We start from the raw sequence: 15,911 nt of genomic DNA, 5'->3' as shown, positions 1-15,911 counted from the left end.
TTTGTCCAGTGAATGGCGTATACATTCAGAGATTACAGTTAGGATATCTGTTGTGGAACAGGCTTGCCTAAATCCATATTGTTGGTCGGTCAGAAGTTTAGCAGCTGTAAGGTGATTGACTAGAGCTTAATTAATTATGAACTCAAATATTTTGGCTAAAAGTGGGAGAAGTCTAATGGGGCGAGAATTTAATGGGTTAGTTCTTTCGCCAGAATTCTTGAAAACTGGTACCACAGAAGCAGTTTTCCAGCAGGCAGGAAAGCAAGATTCATTAAGGCATTTATTGTAAACGTTGGAGAGAACTGGAGCAACCTCGGTGATCTGAGACAATTACTATTTGGGGGGAGCTGCCTTTTCCCTACATTAAAAACGACCTTTGTGGGAGGTTTAAAAGCAACACCATTTCTGAAAGTCATCTTTTTGATTAACTACATTAAATTTGAATGCGTGACACTTCCGATCGCATCATGGTGTAGGGGTTAGACGTCAGGTTTTCTTTCACTTTCTTTTCCGCCTTTGTGTCACAAGTTCAAACCTGCCTGTCTGCTACCACTTTTTTTTTTTGTGTTCTCAACACACACCTCCAAACACCCGGGCAACGCCGGGTACCCCTGCTAGTCATGTTCCTTTCTATCTCCTCTGGGATCCTCTGACAACTCCGTCGTAACAGTTAAGATAAAAATTAAATGTTATAAGTCTTCAGACGTACCTCTCCACCGTACTGTATATCGATACTCTATGGCTGACTGGGACAGCTTCCATACATTCATATCTGGCCTACCTCCATGTTTAAAAAGGATGTGTCCTCTATAGTATCAGACCTGACCAAATGGTTAATTGTAGGCATAGACCATCCAAAAAATTCCAACAAAAACCTAACAGCCAGCCATGGTTCTCTCCTGAATGTGCTGCTGCCATCACGCATAGAAATCTCTTTTTCCATAGCTACTAACATAATAGATGTACTGAGACTAAATCTGCTTTCAGGACTGCCAGCAACCACTGTAAAAGAGTAATAAAACATGCAAGAGAGTTATATGCTCAGTCTGTTAAATCCAAAGTAGCTGAGCAGCGGCTTGGTTCCCACCAGTTCTGGCCAATAGCAAGCAGGATCTTGAACAGAAGCGTGCGTTCTATCCCAACCATTATCAATGGACCTGAGGTCATCTCGTCAGCATCAGACAAGGCCAGACTATTTGAAAAGAACTTTGCAGCTAATTATACCCTATGCGACAATGACCATCAACTCCCTGTATTTCCTCCTATAACAGACAACACGCTATGCAACATACAAATATCTGTGCTTGAGGTCGCCAAGCTAATCAAGAACCTTGATTCCAGTAAAGCAACTGGCCCTGACGGCATTCCAGTTATAGTGCTGAAAAAGCTCCAACCAGAACTTGCTCCTATACTTACAAAACTGTTTAAGCGTTGCCTTAAGAAGTGCTTTCCAACACTCTGGAAAACCTCATCAGTATGCCCTGTATTTAATAATTCAGGTGAAAAGTCATCTCCCTCTCAGTACAGATCAATAAGTCTCCTGTGTGTCATGAGTAAGTTGTTGGAATCCATATTAAATAAAGAAGTAGTCAACCACCTCAACAAAAACATGTGACATGCAATATGGTTTCAACTCTGCAAGATCTACAGCAGATGTGCTAACGATTATATCACATAGGATTAGTGAATCTCTTGACAAAGGTTTCCTTTGCAGGACAATTGCTCTTGACATATCGAAGGCCTTCGATAAGGTATGGCATAAGGGCCTACTTCACAAGATTTCCAGCTACGGTATTACTGGAAATGTTTTCTCAATCATTAAATCATTTCTCTCTGATAGGTTCATAAGAGTAGTGGTTGATAGGCAGAAATCAGAGGACCACAGTATTAATGCTGGAGTCCCCCAGGGGTCCATCCTGGGCCCAACTCTCTTCCTGATCTACATCAATGATCTCCAAAAACACATACTTAAATCATTCGTTGACATCTATGCTGATGACACGACCATCTATGGCAACACATCAAAGGCCGTAAATGACAAAGTTCTCTCTAATTCTCTCTCCTCTGATCTTGAGCATGTGGTACAATGGAGGAAGAGGTGGCTGGTCACTTTTAATGCATCCAAAACCAAGCTTCTATCTTTACATCATCAACGCTCTGATCCCCATCTGGCATCAATTGAAATGGATGGCTCTCGTCTTGGGGAGGCTCCATGTTTTGACAAGCTTCTGGGTTTGACCTTTACTCCTGATCTGAAATGGAACACGTACATCAAATCTGTTGCCAGGGACACTGGGAAAATGGTGGGATCCTTCTACCGCTCCAGAAGATATCTCACTACTGATGCAATTCTCTATCTGTATAAAAGCCAAGTACGTCCAAGGATTGAGTACTGCTGCCACATCTGGGCAGGAGCTGCTAAAAACAGCTTATCCTGCCTTGACAAAGTACAAAATAGACTTTGTGGTTTAGTGGGGGATGCCCTTTTCTCTTCCCTGCAACCTCTCTCCCACAAAAGAGACGTTGCCAGCCTGTCTCTGTTTTATCGTTATTAACATGGCAGGTGCTCGTCTGAGCTCCAATCCCTCGTCCCCCCTCGCCAATCTTTCACGAGAAACACCCGTCTGGCTGAAACTACTGTCAATAATTTTCCCCACTCTTTATCTGTGCCTAAATCCAAACGTAGATTCCATGAGCAAAGCTTCTTTTTTAGAACTGCACGCCAGTGGAACTCTTTGCCGCTTACCTGCTTCCTACCTGACTACAACTTGGACGTCTTCAAGTCCAACATAAACAAACTCCTAACAAACCGCCCCCTTAAGTAAGGCACTATCTAAACACCCAATAGTAATGATTACTACAATACTATCTCATTGATTACTGTACACGCAATAACCCTTATCCCTGAGTGGCCTTCGGGCCCTGATAAGTGGTGAACCCCATGTAAAAAAAAAAAAAATTAAAATAAAAAATAAAATAAAATGTAGAATTCCATAACAAAGTAAAGAACTTGCATCCATGCATAATATTTTATATCCTAGACTTTTGGTAATAATAAAAACATACAGGTTCCAAAACAGTTTTGAAAAAAATTAAAAATCAAAGAATTGTACTTACTCAGGTCCAAAAAGGCCATGATAGTATGCAAAATGGATGATGGAATTTTCATTAATGCTAAAATCACTCATGCCATTACCAACTGCAAATCCCTTGATAAATAAAAAAAGAAAAAGGGAACTTATTTATATTGAGCTTACTGTTCAAAACAATGAATACTAGCAGGGAAACCTGACATTGCCTGGGAATGAATGCAGATCAACAAATGTTTCACTCTCCTATATTTTATTGTTATCAGAATCGGTAAAATTGCTTATTTTTCAATTCTTCCCATAGTCCACAATACATTGTAGTGTGACGTAATCAATCATTGGGGAGCTTTAGAATCTCCCAGGGGGCCTGGGAGGGGCCGAATAACTATGCGGAGATAACTAATCGTTCCCAGGTGACGCCAGATAACCCAAGGATTTAAAATGGAGAAGATAAATATATATATTTTATTTCATGCCAAAATAGATATTGTTTGAAACCAGAGAAATATATTTTGCAGTTAAAGTGGATGACAGGAAACTTGGAGCATAACATTGTCTGGCCTTGGTGAACTCAAAGTCAGATGTCAGTTCTGACATCTGACTTTAGGGGGTCATGGGAATTAATATATCTGTAGAACTCAGATCCCAGATTCGGGAATTGCACACACGCAAAAACCTGGGGCTTTCCCGATTTTGTGGCAAAATCTTATTGGCTAGGGAAACTTCCACCCCATCCACATACCTCAATATATATACTACTATCGCGTGAAAATGAGAGAGATTGCTTTTTGATTTCAGGGAGAACAGATCGTATAGAGACCACCGTTCCCTGAGGACGCAACCCTTCCTCCTTCCCCCCTCCACCCGTCTGACGCTGTCTGTGAAGAGATTTGAGACTTTGAAAAAAACTTACTAAGAACTGAATGATATTTGTAAAAACATTTGTACATAAGTTTGTGAAAATTAATTCTGTAAAATAGAATTTCACAAGTCTATTTTTCTTCCTGCCTGTGGCTTCGATATTTGCTTTCAGCATACAGGATTCAATGTAACAACCCTCAAAGAAGAACCAGACAATATGAGCCGAGAATTCCAGATAAACAGGGGTCCTAGCCGAAGCTTCACAAGGAGGCATTATAGTAGTCCACATTGCACTGAAGAGAACCTGATTTCATAAAATTATTTTTGTATAATGGCTTGAATTAATGTTTAAAATGCAAACATCAAGTATCATGGTTCATTTGTGCTTTAAACAAAAACATTGATTTTTTAACGCGCTCTTATCATATCAAAGAACCAGTTGATTTTCTAAGGTGGGTTTTTCTGCCTGTACAGTAGTAAAACTTCAAGTGCACTTGTGATGTAACGCTGTATAAAGTGTTAATTTAAGTCAAAATTGCCTGTTCCTTCTTTCATCAAGGTGAAATGAAGAAAAAAAAAACTATTCACAAAGATCTGTATTCATATTTCAACAGTAGATTTAAATTTAGAGATTCCATGACCTGAGCTTGTCATGACTGCTGAAGAGCTGCTTTGGCAGAAAATTAGATTAACATAAAACAATGTTATCAGTATTCGACTCTGCAGTTCTAATAGAGAGTATCTTGTTTCTATCTCTTTTTTTTATCCCTTCACATAAAGGCTGCTCAATAAGGAGATTACATTGAATAAAGTTACAAAAATCTTATTCTTTTTCTCAAAGCTTTTATCAGTGCTGTACCCTGCGTTACACATATAAAAATCACATTCTAATTAAAACATTTGGTGCTTGTAATATTTTAAACCAAAGTATTTTAGGTGAAAACATCACGTACTTACATGGCATGTTGAAATTAGTATAATTCCAAAAATTATGAAAAATGATCTAGTAGAATAATAATTATAAGTAAAAACGAAATTTATCAAGGTTATCAATTTATAGTTTTATCATATGTTTTAATTGTGACGGGACACCGGACGATGCCGGGTGTCCCGTTCAGCTAGGTGAAGATAAGAATGCTTATGGCTGGGGGGGGGGGGTTACTACTGTGTCAAAGATTAAGACAGGCGGTTGTTCGGCAGACATGATATCTGTTTTATTGGCGGAAAAAAAGGAGATTATTCTTCTAGTTGGATCTGGTGAGAATGAGTTTTTAATTGATTCGGACAGTCTCGAGAATTGGGCTCCAAAATGTCTGCTCGGAGTCGGGGACCCGCGGTGTGTTAACTCAGAGACCACCAAGCTAGTTTGACAGATATGTTCACAAAACAATAGAGAAAGAGAAAAGAATAAGATAACAGAGGGATAGAAAAAGAAATTCACAAGAGAAGAAAGAGGGGGGAATAGAAGATAATGGAGAAAAGGAAGGAAGATGCTTTTGATATAAACGACGATCGCCTACTCGAAAAAGAGTTAGAAGGGTTTTGGCAGTCTTTGGTCAGCGAGCGAAGCGTACACATCAGCTCTCGCCCCGCCTGGGGGTGAGAGGGGCAGAAATCTCTAGACTAACTTGAAAAGATCTTGTTCTTAGCTAGAGAATTAACCTAATATCTCAAGTATACAACCTGCATCACGAAGCGTGGATAACGAAAACACGACGTTAAACAAATGTAGAATGATTGCAAATAATTATTTTATTTGGTTTAAACGAAAATGACCTCAGAGTTTTTTCTTTGTTTTTCGATTGCCGGCATAAGTGAAGATGCAGTTTATTTCAGGTATGCCCTGACGCCAGACGACGAAGACGCAGACATAAAACCAGAGTGACGGCCGAAGAGAACAATGTTGCCACACGGACTTGGGGTCATGCACGTTTAACGTGCCTTGAGCAGCGGAGGTATGTTTTCCAGGGACCAGTACGAGTCTGGTCACGCTGGAGGGGTCCACCACTAGACGACGCAGGCCCGGGACATCCGTCCCGTTACAACGTGATGCGCGTGACGCGTGCGTTACATAATGTTGAGTTCATAAGATCCAAGGGAGGTAAATGCAATCAATCATTTTGACTAAATAATTACCATCTACCATTTTGAAACAAAATGTCAGAACATAATTGTAGCTGATTTTTTTTATTAATAGGACATCTAGCACATCTTCTACTGGATCGATTTTTGTAATTTATACTAATTTTGACATGACGCATAAGTACGTAATAATGTTTTCAACTGAAATGTGTTAGTTTAAAACATTATTTTACACAAGCACCAAAATTCTTTGATATATGTGCATATTATGAGAAAAAATAATTATATTCACCAAGAAAAAATTAGTGAGTAAAAGTTTAATCAAAAATAAAAATCAGTTTTCATATTTTGTAAAGCAGGGGGAGATAAGTCTGTTTGTCATTTATCAAGTAACAATGAATAGCGGATTGGCAAAAATATGAAAACTGATTTTTATATTTTACTAACAGTGGGACTCTAAAAAAGAATCCTTATCATAGTATATGTCAAAAGAAGAGATGCACCCTTTCAATGCCAGGTTGTAAGATATGCTTAAATATGATATAATTAATAATAATGGCACCGAGTCCAGTATTATTCAAATGTTTTATATATATATATATGTATACTTTTATGAACGTAAAATATTTAATGATATAAATAAATAAATACGTCCCATAAAAAATAAGGCCGATCCATTCATATAGATATATGAATTAGCTCGAAAGCGCTAAGATAACAGAAAAAAAACAAAAACAAACAGTGTTTCGAAGTTGTTAATATCGCTAAAAAAATGCTATTAACAAATCATATATATATATACACACACTAGCTGGACACCTGGCATTATCTGGTCGTACAATACACTTTAACATGATATTTTAATTCATGCAGATTAACTATGTATTATTATAGAATCAGCCTCTATTGAATATTATATATTACGAGGAATAATTTGCCTGGTGGATTAATTTGCCAAAAAATAAAAAAAATAAAAAATAAATAAAATAAAATAAAAAAATAATAATAATGTAGTTCATCAAATTCTGTCTGTGTTTATTTACAATATCATGTCAGCTGATATTTAGGCTTGATGACGTGATGAATGCCCTGGGAAAGTTATTTCTGATTAGTGTTTAGTTTTAAAATATGCAAACAAATTAATGATTTGCAGCGATTTTAAATGGACCTCTTCTTTTATTGTAAATTGAATTCATTAATAAGAAAAAATTAAAATAAAATGGTGAGGTACACCTGGGCTTGGACACAGGATCATTCAATCTGTAGTCGAATGATTTACCACTAAGCTATGTATCCAGGTATGAACAAGTCTGTTTTTTCTAAGAAATTATTTGTTGAGATTTTATTATCTCCCTTGTCGGTGCAACTTAAAATGTTCTTCTGTAAAAATTCTAAAGACTATTTTTAGGATTCGATTTTTTTGATTTGATATTTATCGGACGAATTTCTGTATAAAACATATCTAAGAACTCTGCCAGACATAAATTACCTTTGTGTGAAATTTGCAAAAGATAAGCTCAGCCGTTTCGGAACCTATAAGGAAGGAACTCTCTCTCACACACACACACACACACACACACACACACACACACAGTGACTTTTATATAATAAAGAGAGATAAATAAAAATTCACCAGTCATCCTGTTTTTTTTAAAGATATAATTGCCTGATCATTGGAGACAAGATGCAAGCAAGCTAGGTCCACAGAGTTTTATAATTATATCAATTACAATTCTACTCAATAATTTTTCATAATTTTTGATAAGGATACTTATTTTTACGTTAAATATAAAAGAATATTACCTGGAATCCAATTTTTACATGATCTCATACTTTTTTGTGAAATAAAACCTTTAAATCATGTTTGTGTAAGAACAAAATATTTTACGTGCCATTTATACATACATCAAATATATCTATTTAAAATAGAAAAGACCTTTTTTTTTAAATATCAAGAAAAAACTAAGGAAATTTATTACTTACTATAAAGTTAATGGACGGTTCTTCCAAAAGACGTTCAACCAAAGTCGGTACATAGATGCCGCCATAGCTCTCACCAGTAACAAAGAATTGGTTATTTTTGTATTCAGGAAATTTCTGGAAGAAGCTTTTTAAGGCTGCCAAATTATTTTCAGATACCTTAAAATAATAAGAAAAAATGTAAAACTAAAAAAAAAGGAAAGAAACTATAGAAACAAATGAAAAATCGTTAAGACAGGGTACGTACAGATTTTCAATGTCTATTTTTCAAGGACTTTTCAAAGCTTTCTCCAAACAAAAACCAAGTTTTCAAAACAATGATATAATAAACCAAAAAACTTAATAAACAAGAAAAGTCATTTCCATTTACCTCTTTATTTGATAAAGCAGTTTTAAACGTCACACAGCTATTTACATGAAGTTCTTTAATTCGCAACAAAACTGGTCATCTATTTACAGATTTCATTTGTTTTGTGTATAGTGCCAACCATGTGCGATTTCACGGCACTTTCACCCATTTTGCTAAAAACAAATACCGTTTTACATACACAATATGCCTGTTAGCAATCATATTTACATTCCCCGACCTACTTATATTTGGCTAACGAAGCGTAATTAAATATTATTTTCCTCATTGTAGATTGGTCTATGCTGTGTTTGTTTTACTTTTAAATTTAGTATTGCCTTAGTATTGAGGATTGTAACTTCAACCTCCAAAAGAATGTCACTTAGAACTTAATTTTAACTAGGACTTTATCCATTATGCCATGGGTTTTTGCAAATTGTTTAAGACAGTAATGGCTGACAGAACAAGAGCATGCTACCACCACAAAGTAAATAAAGGGTTCTGTTCAAAATTCTATGCAGATTTACAAGTTTGACAGAAAGATTCCCAAATTTGACAAGGTATACCTGAAGGATGTCAGAAGTTACATCATCCAAAACATTGTGAAAATAACATTCAAGATGAGAACAGTAGTCTGAATAATCAAAATAAGACTAATTATCAATCCTCATCTCAAAAATTCAGAAACAATTTTGAATTTGTAAATATTTTCATATGATAAAACAAAATTGTTGCAAAAGTGTGTCATGTTGTTAAGACTTTTTTTCTTTAGCAATCACGATTCATCAAGGTCAACAATCTTTTAAAGATGGATGGATTGTCAGTTTAATGATGTGAAATATAATCGCAAAAATTAGAGCAGCATTCATTTTAGATGTGGGTTGAGTTGATTCTAAATGAATTCACTTTATTTCATGTCAAGATACTTTTCTTTTTTATTTAGGAGTCATATTTTATCAAGGCCTGAAGGCCACTCAAGAATAAGGGTTAATGAATGTAAGGTAATAGTGTAGTAATCGTTAATGGTATAAATTGATTAGAATTTGATTATTTATGGGGACAACTCAACAAGAATTTATTTATATTGTATTTGAAGGCTACTATGGAGTGAGAGAATGATCCAATCAGTTTTTCAGTGACCTTGGCAATAGATCAGGAGTGAATGTCAGTCCCAGAAGCTTGTCAAGACATGAAACTTCCCCAAGACCATTCGTTTCAATTGGGGAGTAATGGGGGTCAGAGCAATTATGATGAAAGGAGAGAAGCTTGGTTTTCAATGTATTAAAAATAATTAGCCACATTTTTCCTCATTGCATCACATTCTCAAAATCAGAAGAGAGAGAATCAGAAATATCTTGGTCGTTGCTGGCCTTTAAAGTGTTACCATAAATTGTGGTGTCATCTGCATCACCCCCACCAAATCGCAGCCGAGTTTTTGGCATAGTTCAGTCATTCTCGGTTTTAGCAACAAATAGCAAAAACGTCTGTACTCACTTTTCTTATTCAACTCTTCAGTTGGCCGATATAAAACCCATAAGTAAAAAAAACTTTGTTCATTTCTTCAATCATTTTTAATCCTCTCATAATATTCTTGATCATTAAACTAACAATCCATCCATATCATTAACTCTTAACCTCAAGTAGCTTTTGACCTTGATATATAGTGACTGAAAAAAAAAAAAATGAATAAAAAGAACCACAAGGCTAGAGTTCCTTAACAATTGAAATTTAAGTTATCAGGATTTTTTATACTGTAACGTAGCCATCCAGCACCATTGAAAAGAAACAAACAAAAATAAATCCAACTTTTTTTTAACACAATTCATTTATTATCGTTTTTCTCATCTCGACATCAGCTTAAAAAGTCTTGCTGCCACCTGTCCTTCTCATTTGTCACGTGTTTCTCTTTTTTTCAACCGAATGCTGGCCACAGACAGCCCATTCTTGCCTTAATTTTATATGTCTGTCTCCTTTTGCACCGACTTTGTTTCTCTCTTGAGCACGTGGTGTTGTTTTTTTTCTTCTTTTTTTTGTCATGCCAACACCTGCACACTTCCTAATTTGCATATGTTCCTTTTTTTAGGCTACTGCTGCTAATATCCTCACAAGTATGCTATCTCAAAGCTCCTGCTGCTATTTTCCCATGCGCTCCTATACGGTCTGTTGCAATACAACTTTTTATTATCAAGATAAACAATTTTCATGTCATCATTTCTTATTCCTTATCGTTGACCTCAGATTATTTTATATTCTGTTTTTCATGTAAAAAAATAAATATCTCTTCCACCTTTTCTTGAAATAAATGGTTTTTATATTAAAAATCGATGCCATAACAAAAACAACAAAAAAAAAAACGGTTTTATTATCTGTTTGTTTTGTCGAAAATCAATCAGTGTAGATCCAAAGTCATCCCCTTTTGTTTTGCATATTTTCTGGGGTTCTTGAAACCTAATTTTTTTTTTTTTTTTTTTTTTACATAGGAGTCACCACTTATCAGGGCCCAGAGGCCACTCAAAGATAAGGATTAAAGAGTGTACAGTAGTCAATGGGACAATATTGTAGTAATTGCTAGTAGTGTAAATTTGGTAAATTGGATTATTTAAGGGGAACGGCTCATCAAGAACTTGTTTACGTTGGACTTGAACACAACCATATTGTAATCAACTGGAAAGCAAACAAACAAAAGACAGTTCCACAGGTGTGCAGTTCTTAGAAAAAAGCTTTATTCATGGAATCTACATTTAGGTTTAGGCACAGATAAAGAGTGGGGGAAATTATTGATAGAGTTTTCAGCTAGACGAGTGTTTCTCATGAAAGTTTGGCTGGGGGGGCGCATAGCTTGGAGCTAAGACGAGCACTTGCCATGAAAATAACGATAAAGTAGAGACATGCTCGCAACGTCTCTTCTGCGGGGAAGAGAAAAGGGCATCTCCTACTAGGCTACAAAGCCTATTTTAAACTCTGTCAAGGCAGAATAAGGTCTTCCTAGCAGCTCCTGCACAGATGTAGCAACAGTAATTTTACTGTATATTTTTTGCAATCTTCTTGATGGATAATGTTATTGTTTGCTTATTGTGAGCCAAGATTAGTTTGGCATCACTTTAGAAATCTGAAAATTGGTTGTTGCTGACTCCAAAAGAAATAAAAATTAAAAAGAATAAAACACATGTTGGTCCTTGTCCAGAATTCATCATATATTAAAAAGCAAAAATAAAGAAAAATTTGTACGATGTAATAAAACGAATATATTTTGTTCCAAAAATCATGTAAATTGATCAAGTAGTTTTAGTTTTATGAAGAAAATAATTTTAAAGTGATTAATGAGAAATGATAAGCATTACAACATAAATCTCACAAGTTTAAATTAAGTTAGCTCCCTTTTTTAGATTGTTTTCAAAATGGTGTGCAAGACAGTCATTCCTCCAATATTCTTAAAATTTGATTTTCTTATTTAAAAATAAAACTACTTGATCAATTTATGTGATTTTTGGAATATAATATTTTCATTTTGTCACAGATTTTTTTTTTATTTTTGTTTTGAGAAATTCTGGACAAGGATCAAAATGTGTAATCCAAATGCGTGTATATCTTGACCAACGCATATGACACTTGGAAACGCATAACTGAAATCCAGGTCGTTCATGATGGTCGTACATAAAAACATGATATAAATGCGGGTGCGCCATAAGGGTCAATCTTTGAGCCTTTATTATTCCTAATATTCATAAATGACTTCCCTGACAAAATTGTCTCAGAAATGGGTATATTTGCTGATAACTCCACACTATAACAGATACAAGGGGAAAACAAATAAACATATATCTAAGGAAATGGCTGAAACCTTAGAGGAAGACCCCCAGTCTGTAGTCAAATGGAGACGTAAGTAGATGCTGCCAAGACTAAGCTTCTTTCCTTTAACAATTACCAGAAATCTACCTGAAAGCTCTTCATTCAAACTCCTTAGCTTAACATTTACAAGTAACATCAATTTGAACAAATATATTGAGGGCATTGTAAAGGGTGCTGTGAAGAAGGTAGGCTTTCTCTACCATGTTAAAAGATTACTCACACCTGAGAGTATCCTGTACCTTTACAAGGCCACCATTTTCCAATGCATGTTGGTGCATCTGCCACTAATCTCTTGCTCTTAGACAGGGTTCAAATAAGAGTCACCAACCTAATAGGTCTGCACTATTAACAAAACTCCAACCTACATCCCATTAATGAAATATTGCAGCACTGTGACTATTTTACAAGTATTTTAAAAGAAAGTACCCTAACGAAATCCAAGTCTTTGTACCCACTCGACGCAAGTACTTCCAACTAACCTAACAAGCAGCAAAATCCCACCCCCACACACTAGAGATCCTTAGATGCTGAAAAACTTTCTACTCTAATAGTTTCTTCCCTTGAACTGCTAGATTTTGGAATTCCCTCCCAGGTTCATGCTTCCCTGACTTTGTTGACATGCGGAAGTAATGTGAACTCGCTGCTCAACTTCCTGCAAATTTAATCCTAAATAGTAGTCTTGCTTGAGGTGAAAAAAACAATAAACTAAAAATTTTTGCATTATTTGGATTCTTCAGACTACTGTTCTCATCTTGAGTGTCAACGACCTGTGATGCAATGATTAGAGTACTTGGAAAAATGAATTATAAAAATGATATTCTCTTGAAGGTTGAAGGTTCAATTTTCAGTGTGGGCAAACGAAAAATACAATTGCAAATTACTTAGGACCTCTATCCATTCATGGCTGACAGAACAAGAGTATGCTACCTCCGTGAAGTAAATAAAGGGGTCTGTTCAAAATTCCATCCAATTTCCCAAGTTTGACAGAAAGATTCCCAAGTTCAACAAAATACAACTGAAGAAGGTCGGAGATCAAATCAGCCGAAAATGACGCTGAAGATGAGAACTATAATCTGAAGAATCCAAATAATACGAATAACCAATCCAAAATTTCAGAAACGTAAAGAAAAAAAAATGTTTAATTTCACTTACTTGGTCATCATCAGTTGCATAATCTCCATCATCGGAATAAGAATAACCAACACCAGCAGGAGATTCCAAGTAGATTATATTTGCCAACTACATAAAAGAGAAAAGAAATTTTCTTTTAGAAATCTGCAAATTAACATCTGGAAGTAAAAATTTGATTCAGAAATTATTTTACAAAAAAAAAAAAAAAAAGAATATGAGGTGCCTTCAATAAGTTTCCAGACTTTTTTGTATAGTCATTTAAAATTGTCGTAGACTCTTGAAACTTCAATATTTTATTGCTATACATCTTATGAGATGACTGATCAATTTTTATGATTTCAGGTTCAAATGAACAGCTATAGAAGGAATTGGAATACAACCTACTAAAGCCTGATTATCACAGCTGATGAATTTCAAAAATGCAATCTTGATATGAGGACATTTTAGAAGAATGATATGTAATAAAATTCTGTTTTAAACTTGGAAGAATACCACAGAAATGTATGGAATGCTTCAGACTGCTTTTGGACCATCTTGTATTAATCGAGCATTAGTTTTTGAGTGGCATAAGAGATTCAAGGAAGGTGGGAAGTCTGTAAGGTGTGAAAGGAGCAAGGAAGTCAGAACACCAGATAAGGACTGTCGTGTGTTTATAGAGAAAAACAATGCACAGTTTGATGTCAGTGTGGAAACTGTACACACATTTATTTGTGAGGAACTAAAGATGCGGAAGATTTGCATGAATGCACTACTACACAAGTCCATCCTTGTCACAGACTATTTGACCAAGATGGGCATCAAGACAATTCCTCACTCTCCCTATAGTCCAGACCTTGCTCCCTGGGATTTTTAGTTATTCCCTAAGTTCAAGGAATTACTTAGAGGCTGTTGTTATGAGACAATTGAGAAGATGAAAGAGGCTGTGATGAGGGTCATTGACACGCTCACACAATAGGACTTTTATGGAGCCTTCCAAGGGTTGTTGGAACAGTACAACAAGTGCATTGCAACCAGGGGAGATTATTCACAGGGGACTAGAGTTTCAGGTGTGTATGATCAATAAAGAGCCCACACGAAAATTTCTGGAGACTTATTGAAGGCACCTTGTACATGTAATAGCTACTCTGCGTTGCCCAAGAGTCACATCTTATTTTCATTTTCGTTTTTTGACTGTGTTTTTTTGTTTGTCTACCAAATTTTCATTTTTTTGAAAGTTAAATTTAATTTTTGCAGCATTGTTTGCCCATTGAACAAAATTGTTATGAAACTAATATTATCATAATGTTTTAATCTCGATTTATGAAATTTATCGGATTTATTGGATTTGGGTCTTTTTTAATAAAATAATCCTTCAAATGTTTGAAATTTATTTTTTTTTTTTTTACAACATTCTTCGCATATATTAATTTGATTTTTATTTTATGAAATGAAGACATTCTATTTTCGAAAAAGTAATTTCCTTTCTTTACATTCTAATATATGTCAGTCATTTTATGATCCTGACCAATAATTGCCCTTGAGACCCTAGATGGAATCCAAGGAAAATTTTAATACTTTTAGATTTTATAATACACAAACATTATATTCTATACATCTAAAATAATTTTATAAAAAAAGAATTTGCATAGTTTTTAAAACAATAAAGAAAATGTGAAACAAATATGAAAGTAAAGAGTATCAGGCAAAGCCAGGTCGAAACAGCTTTTTTAATATAATTAGCAGGTCGCCGGTGTTGCACAGTCGTAAAATATGATATTTTCATTTATGCAGATTCTGTACTTATTATATTGTATGAGATATATATTAGTGCCCCCCTCCTGGTGTTTCCTTGTCATAAAATATGCTTAAATATATTTTAATTCATACGGATTTCATATTTATTATTATAAAACCAACTTTTTATTATTATATTGTACCCAATATATAGCAATGATTTCAAAAGTTAAAAAGAAAATGATTTGTGTGCCATCAGCTAGAATCAAAATCAAAACATCCAGCTTTAGTCATTATCGTCTGAACTATTTACAGATGGATAAGAAAATCTTATTTTAAATTATTACTGTATAGTTGCGTATACACAAAAGTAACAGGTTTAGTTGATTTAGTTCAATCTTCATTTTCAATTTCGATTCTTTAACAACTATTTTTACTAGCTAAAAAACAAATCGAATTTATTCCACATGGCCAAATCCTCTATAAATCAAGTTTCAAGTCTGTAGACCAAAAAATGATAAAGGACTTATGTAGAGACAATTCAGCACACACACAAGGTCACTTATATAAATATATGTGTTTGTGCTAGAACTTTTCATCATAAATGCTATGTAATTATGCAAAATGTAGAAAATATGCATAAACAGAACTGAGCTTAATAGTTAAATAAAAACAATCATCTATAAATATAAAAGTGAAAATGTATGTATGTATTTATGTGTGTTCGCTTTTTCTGTGTGTCTACAAAAGGCTTCTTTCAGAGAAGCGGTCGCTCGGTTCACAATTTTTTATATCACATACAAATTGTGATATCTCACAGTTAACAACGAAACTCGCTTGTCTATTTAATTTGGTCGATT

General features: G+C 34.9%; 1 protein-coding gene across 2 annotated transcripts in view; it reads right to left on the bottom strand.

The window, feature by feature from the left end:
• Positions 1-15,911, bottom strand: part of LOC145296689 (lysosomal protective protein-like) — a 73,996-nt gene that overhangs the window by 19,435 nt on the left and 38,650 nt on the right. For both annotated transcript variants that reach the window (XM_080143055.1, XM_080143501.1), the window contains exons 5-7: positions 13,360-13,446; positions 8,016-8,171; positions 3,118-3,209 (exon numbers count right to left, since the gene is read on the bottom strand). In XM_080143055.1, coding sequence (XP_079999181.1) covers positions 3,118-3,209; positions 8,016-8,171; positions 13,360-13,446 — 335 coding nt within the window. The remainder of the gene's footprint in view (positions 1-3,117; positions 3,210-8,015; positions 8,172-13,359; positions 13,447-15,911) is intronic.

The sequence above is a fragment of the Euprymna scolopes genome, chromosome 1, assembly GCF_053919585.1.
Source record: "Euprymna scolopes isolate OS-2025 chromosome 1, ASM5391958v1, whole genome shotgun sequence".
NCBI classification, from domain to species: domain Eukaryota; kingdom Metazoa; phylum Mollusca; class Cephalopoda; order Sepiida; family Sepiolidae; genus Euprymna; species Euprymna scolopes.
The sequence above is the reverse complement of the archived record's forward strand: the minus strand, read 5'-3'. Positions and strand labels throughout refer to the sequence as shown.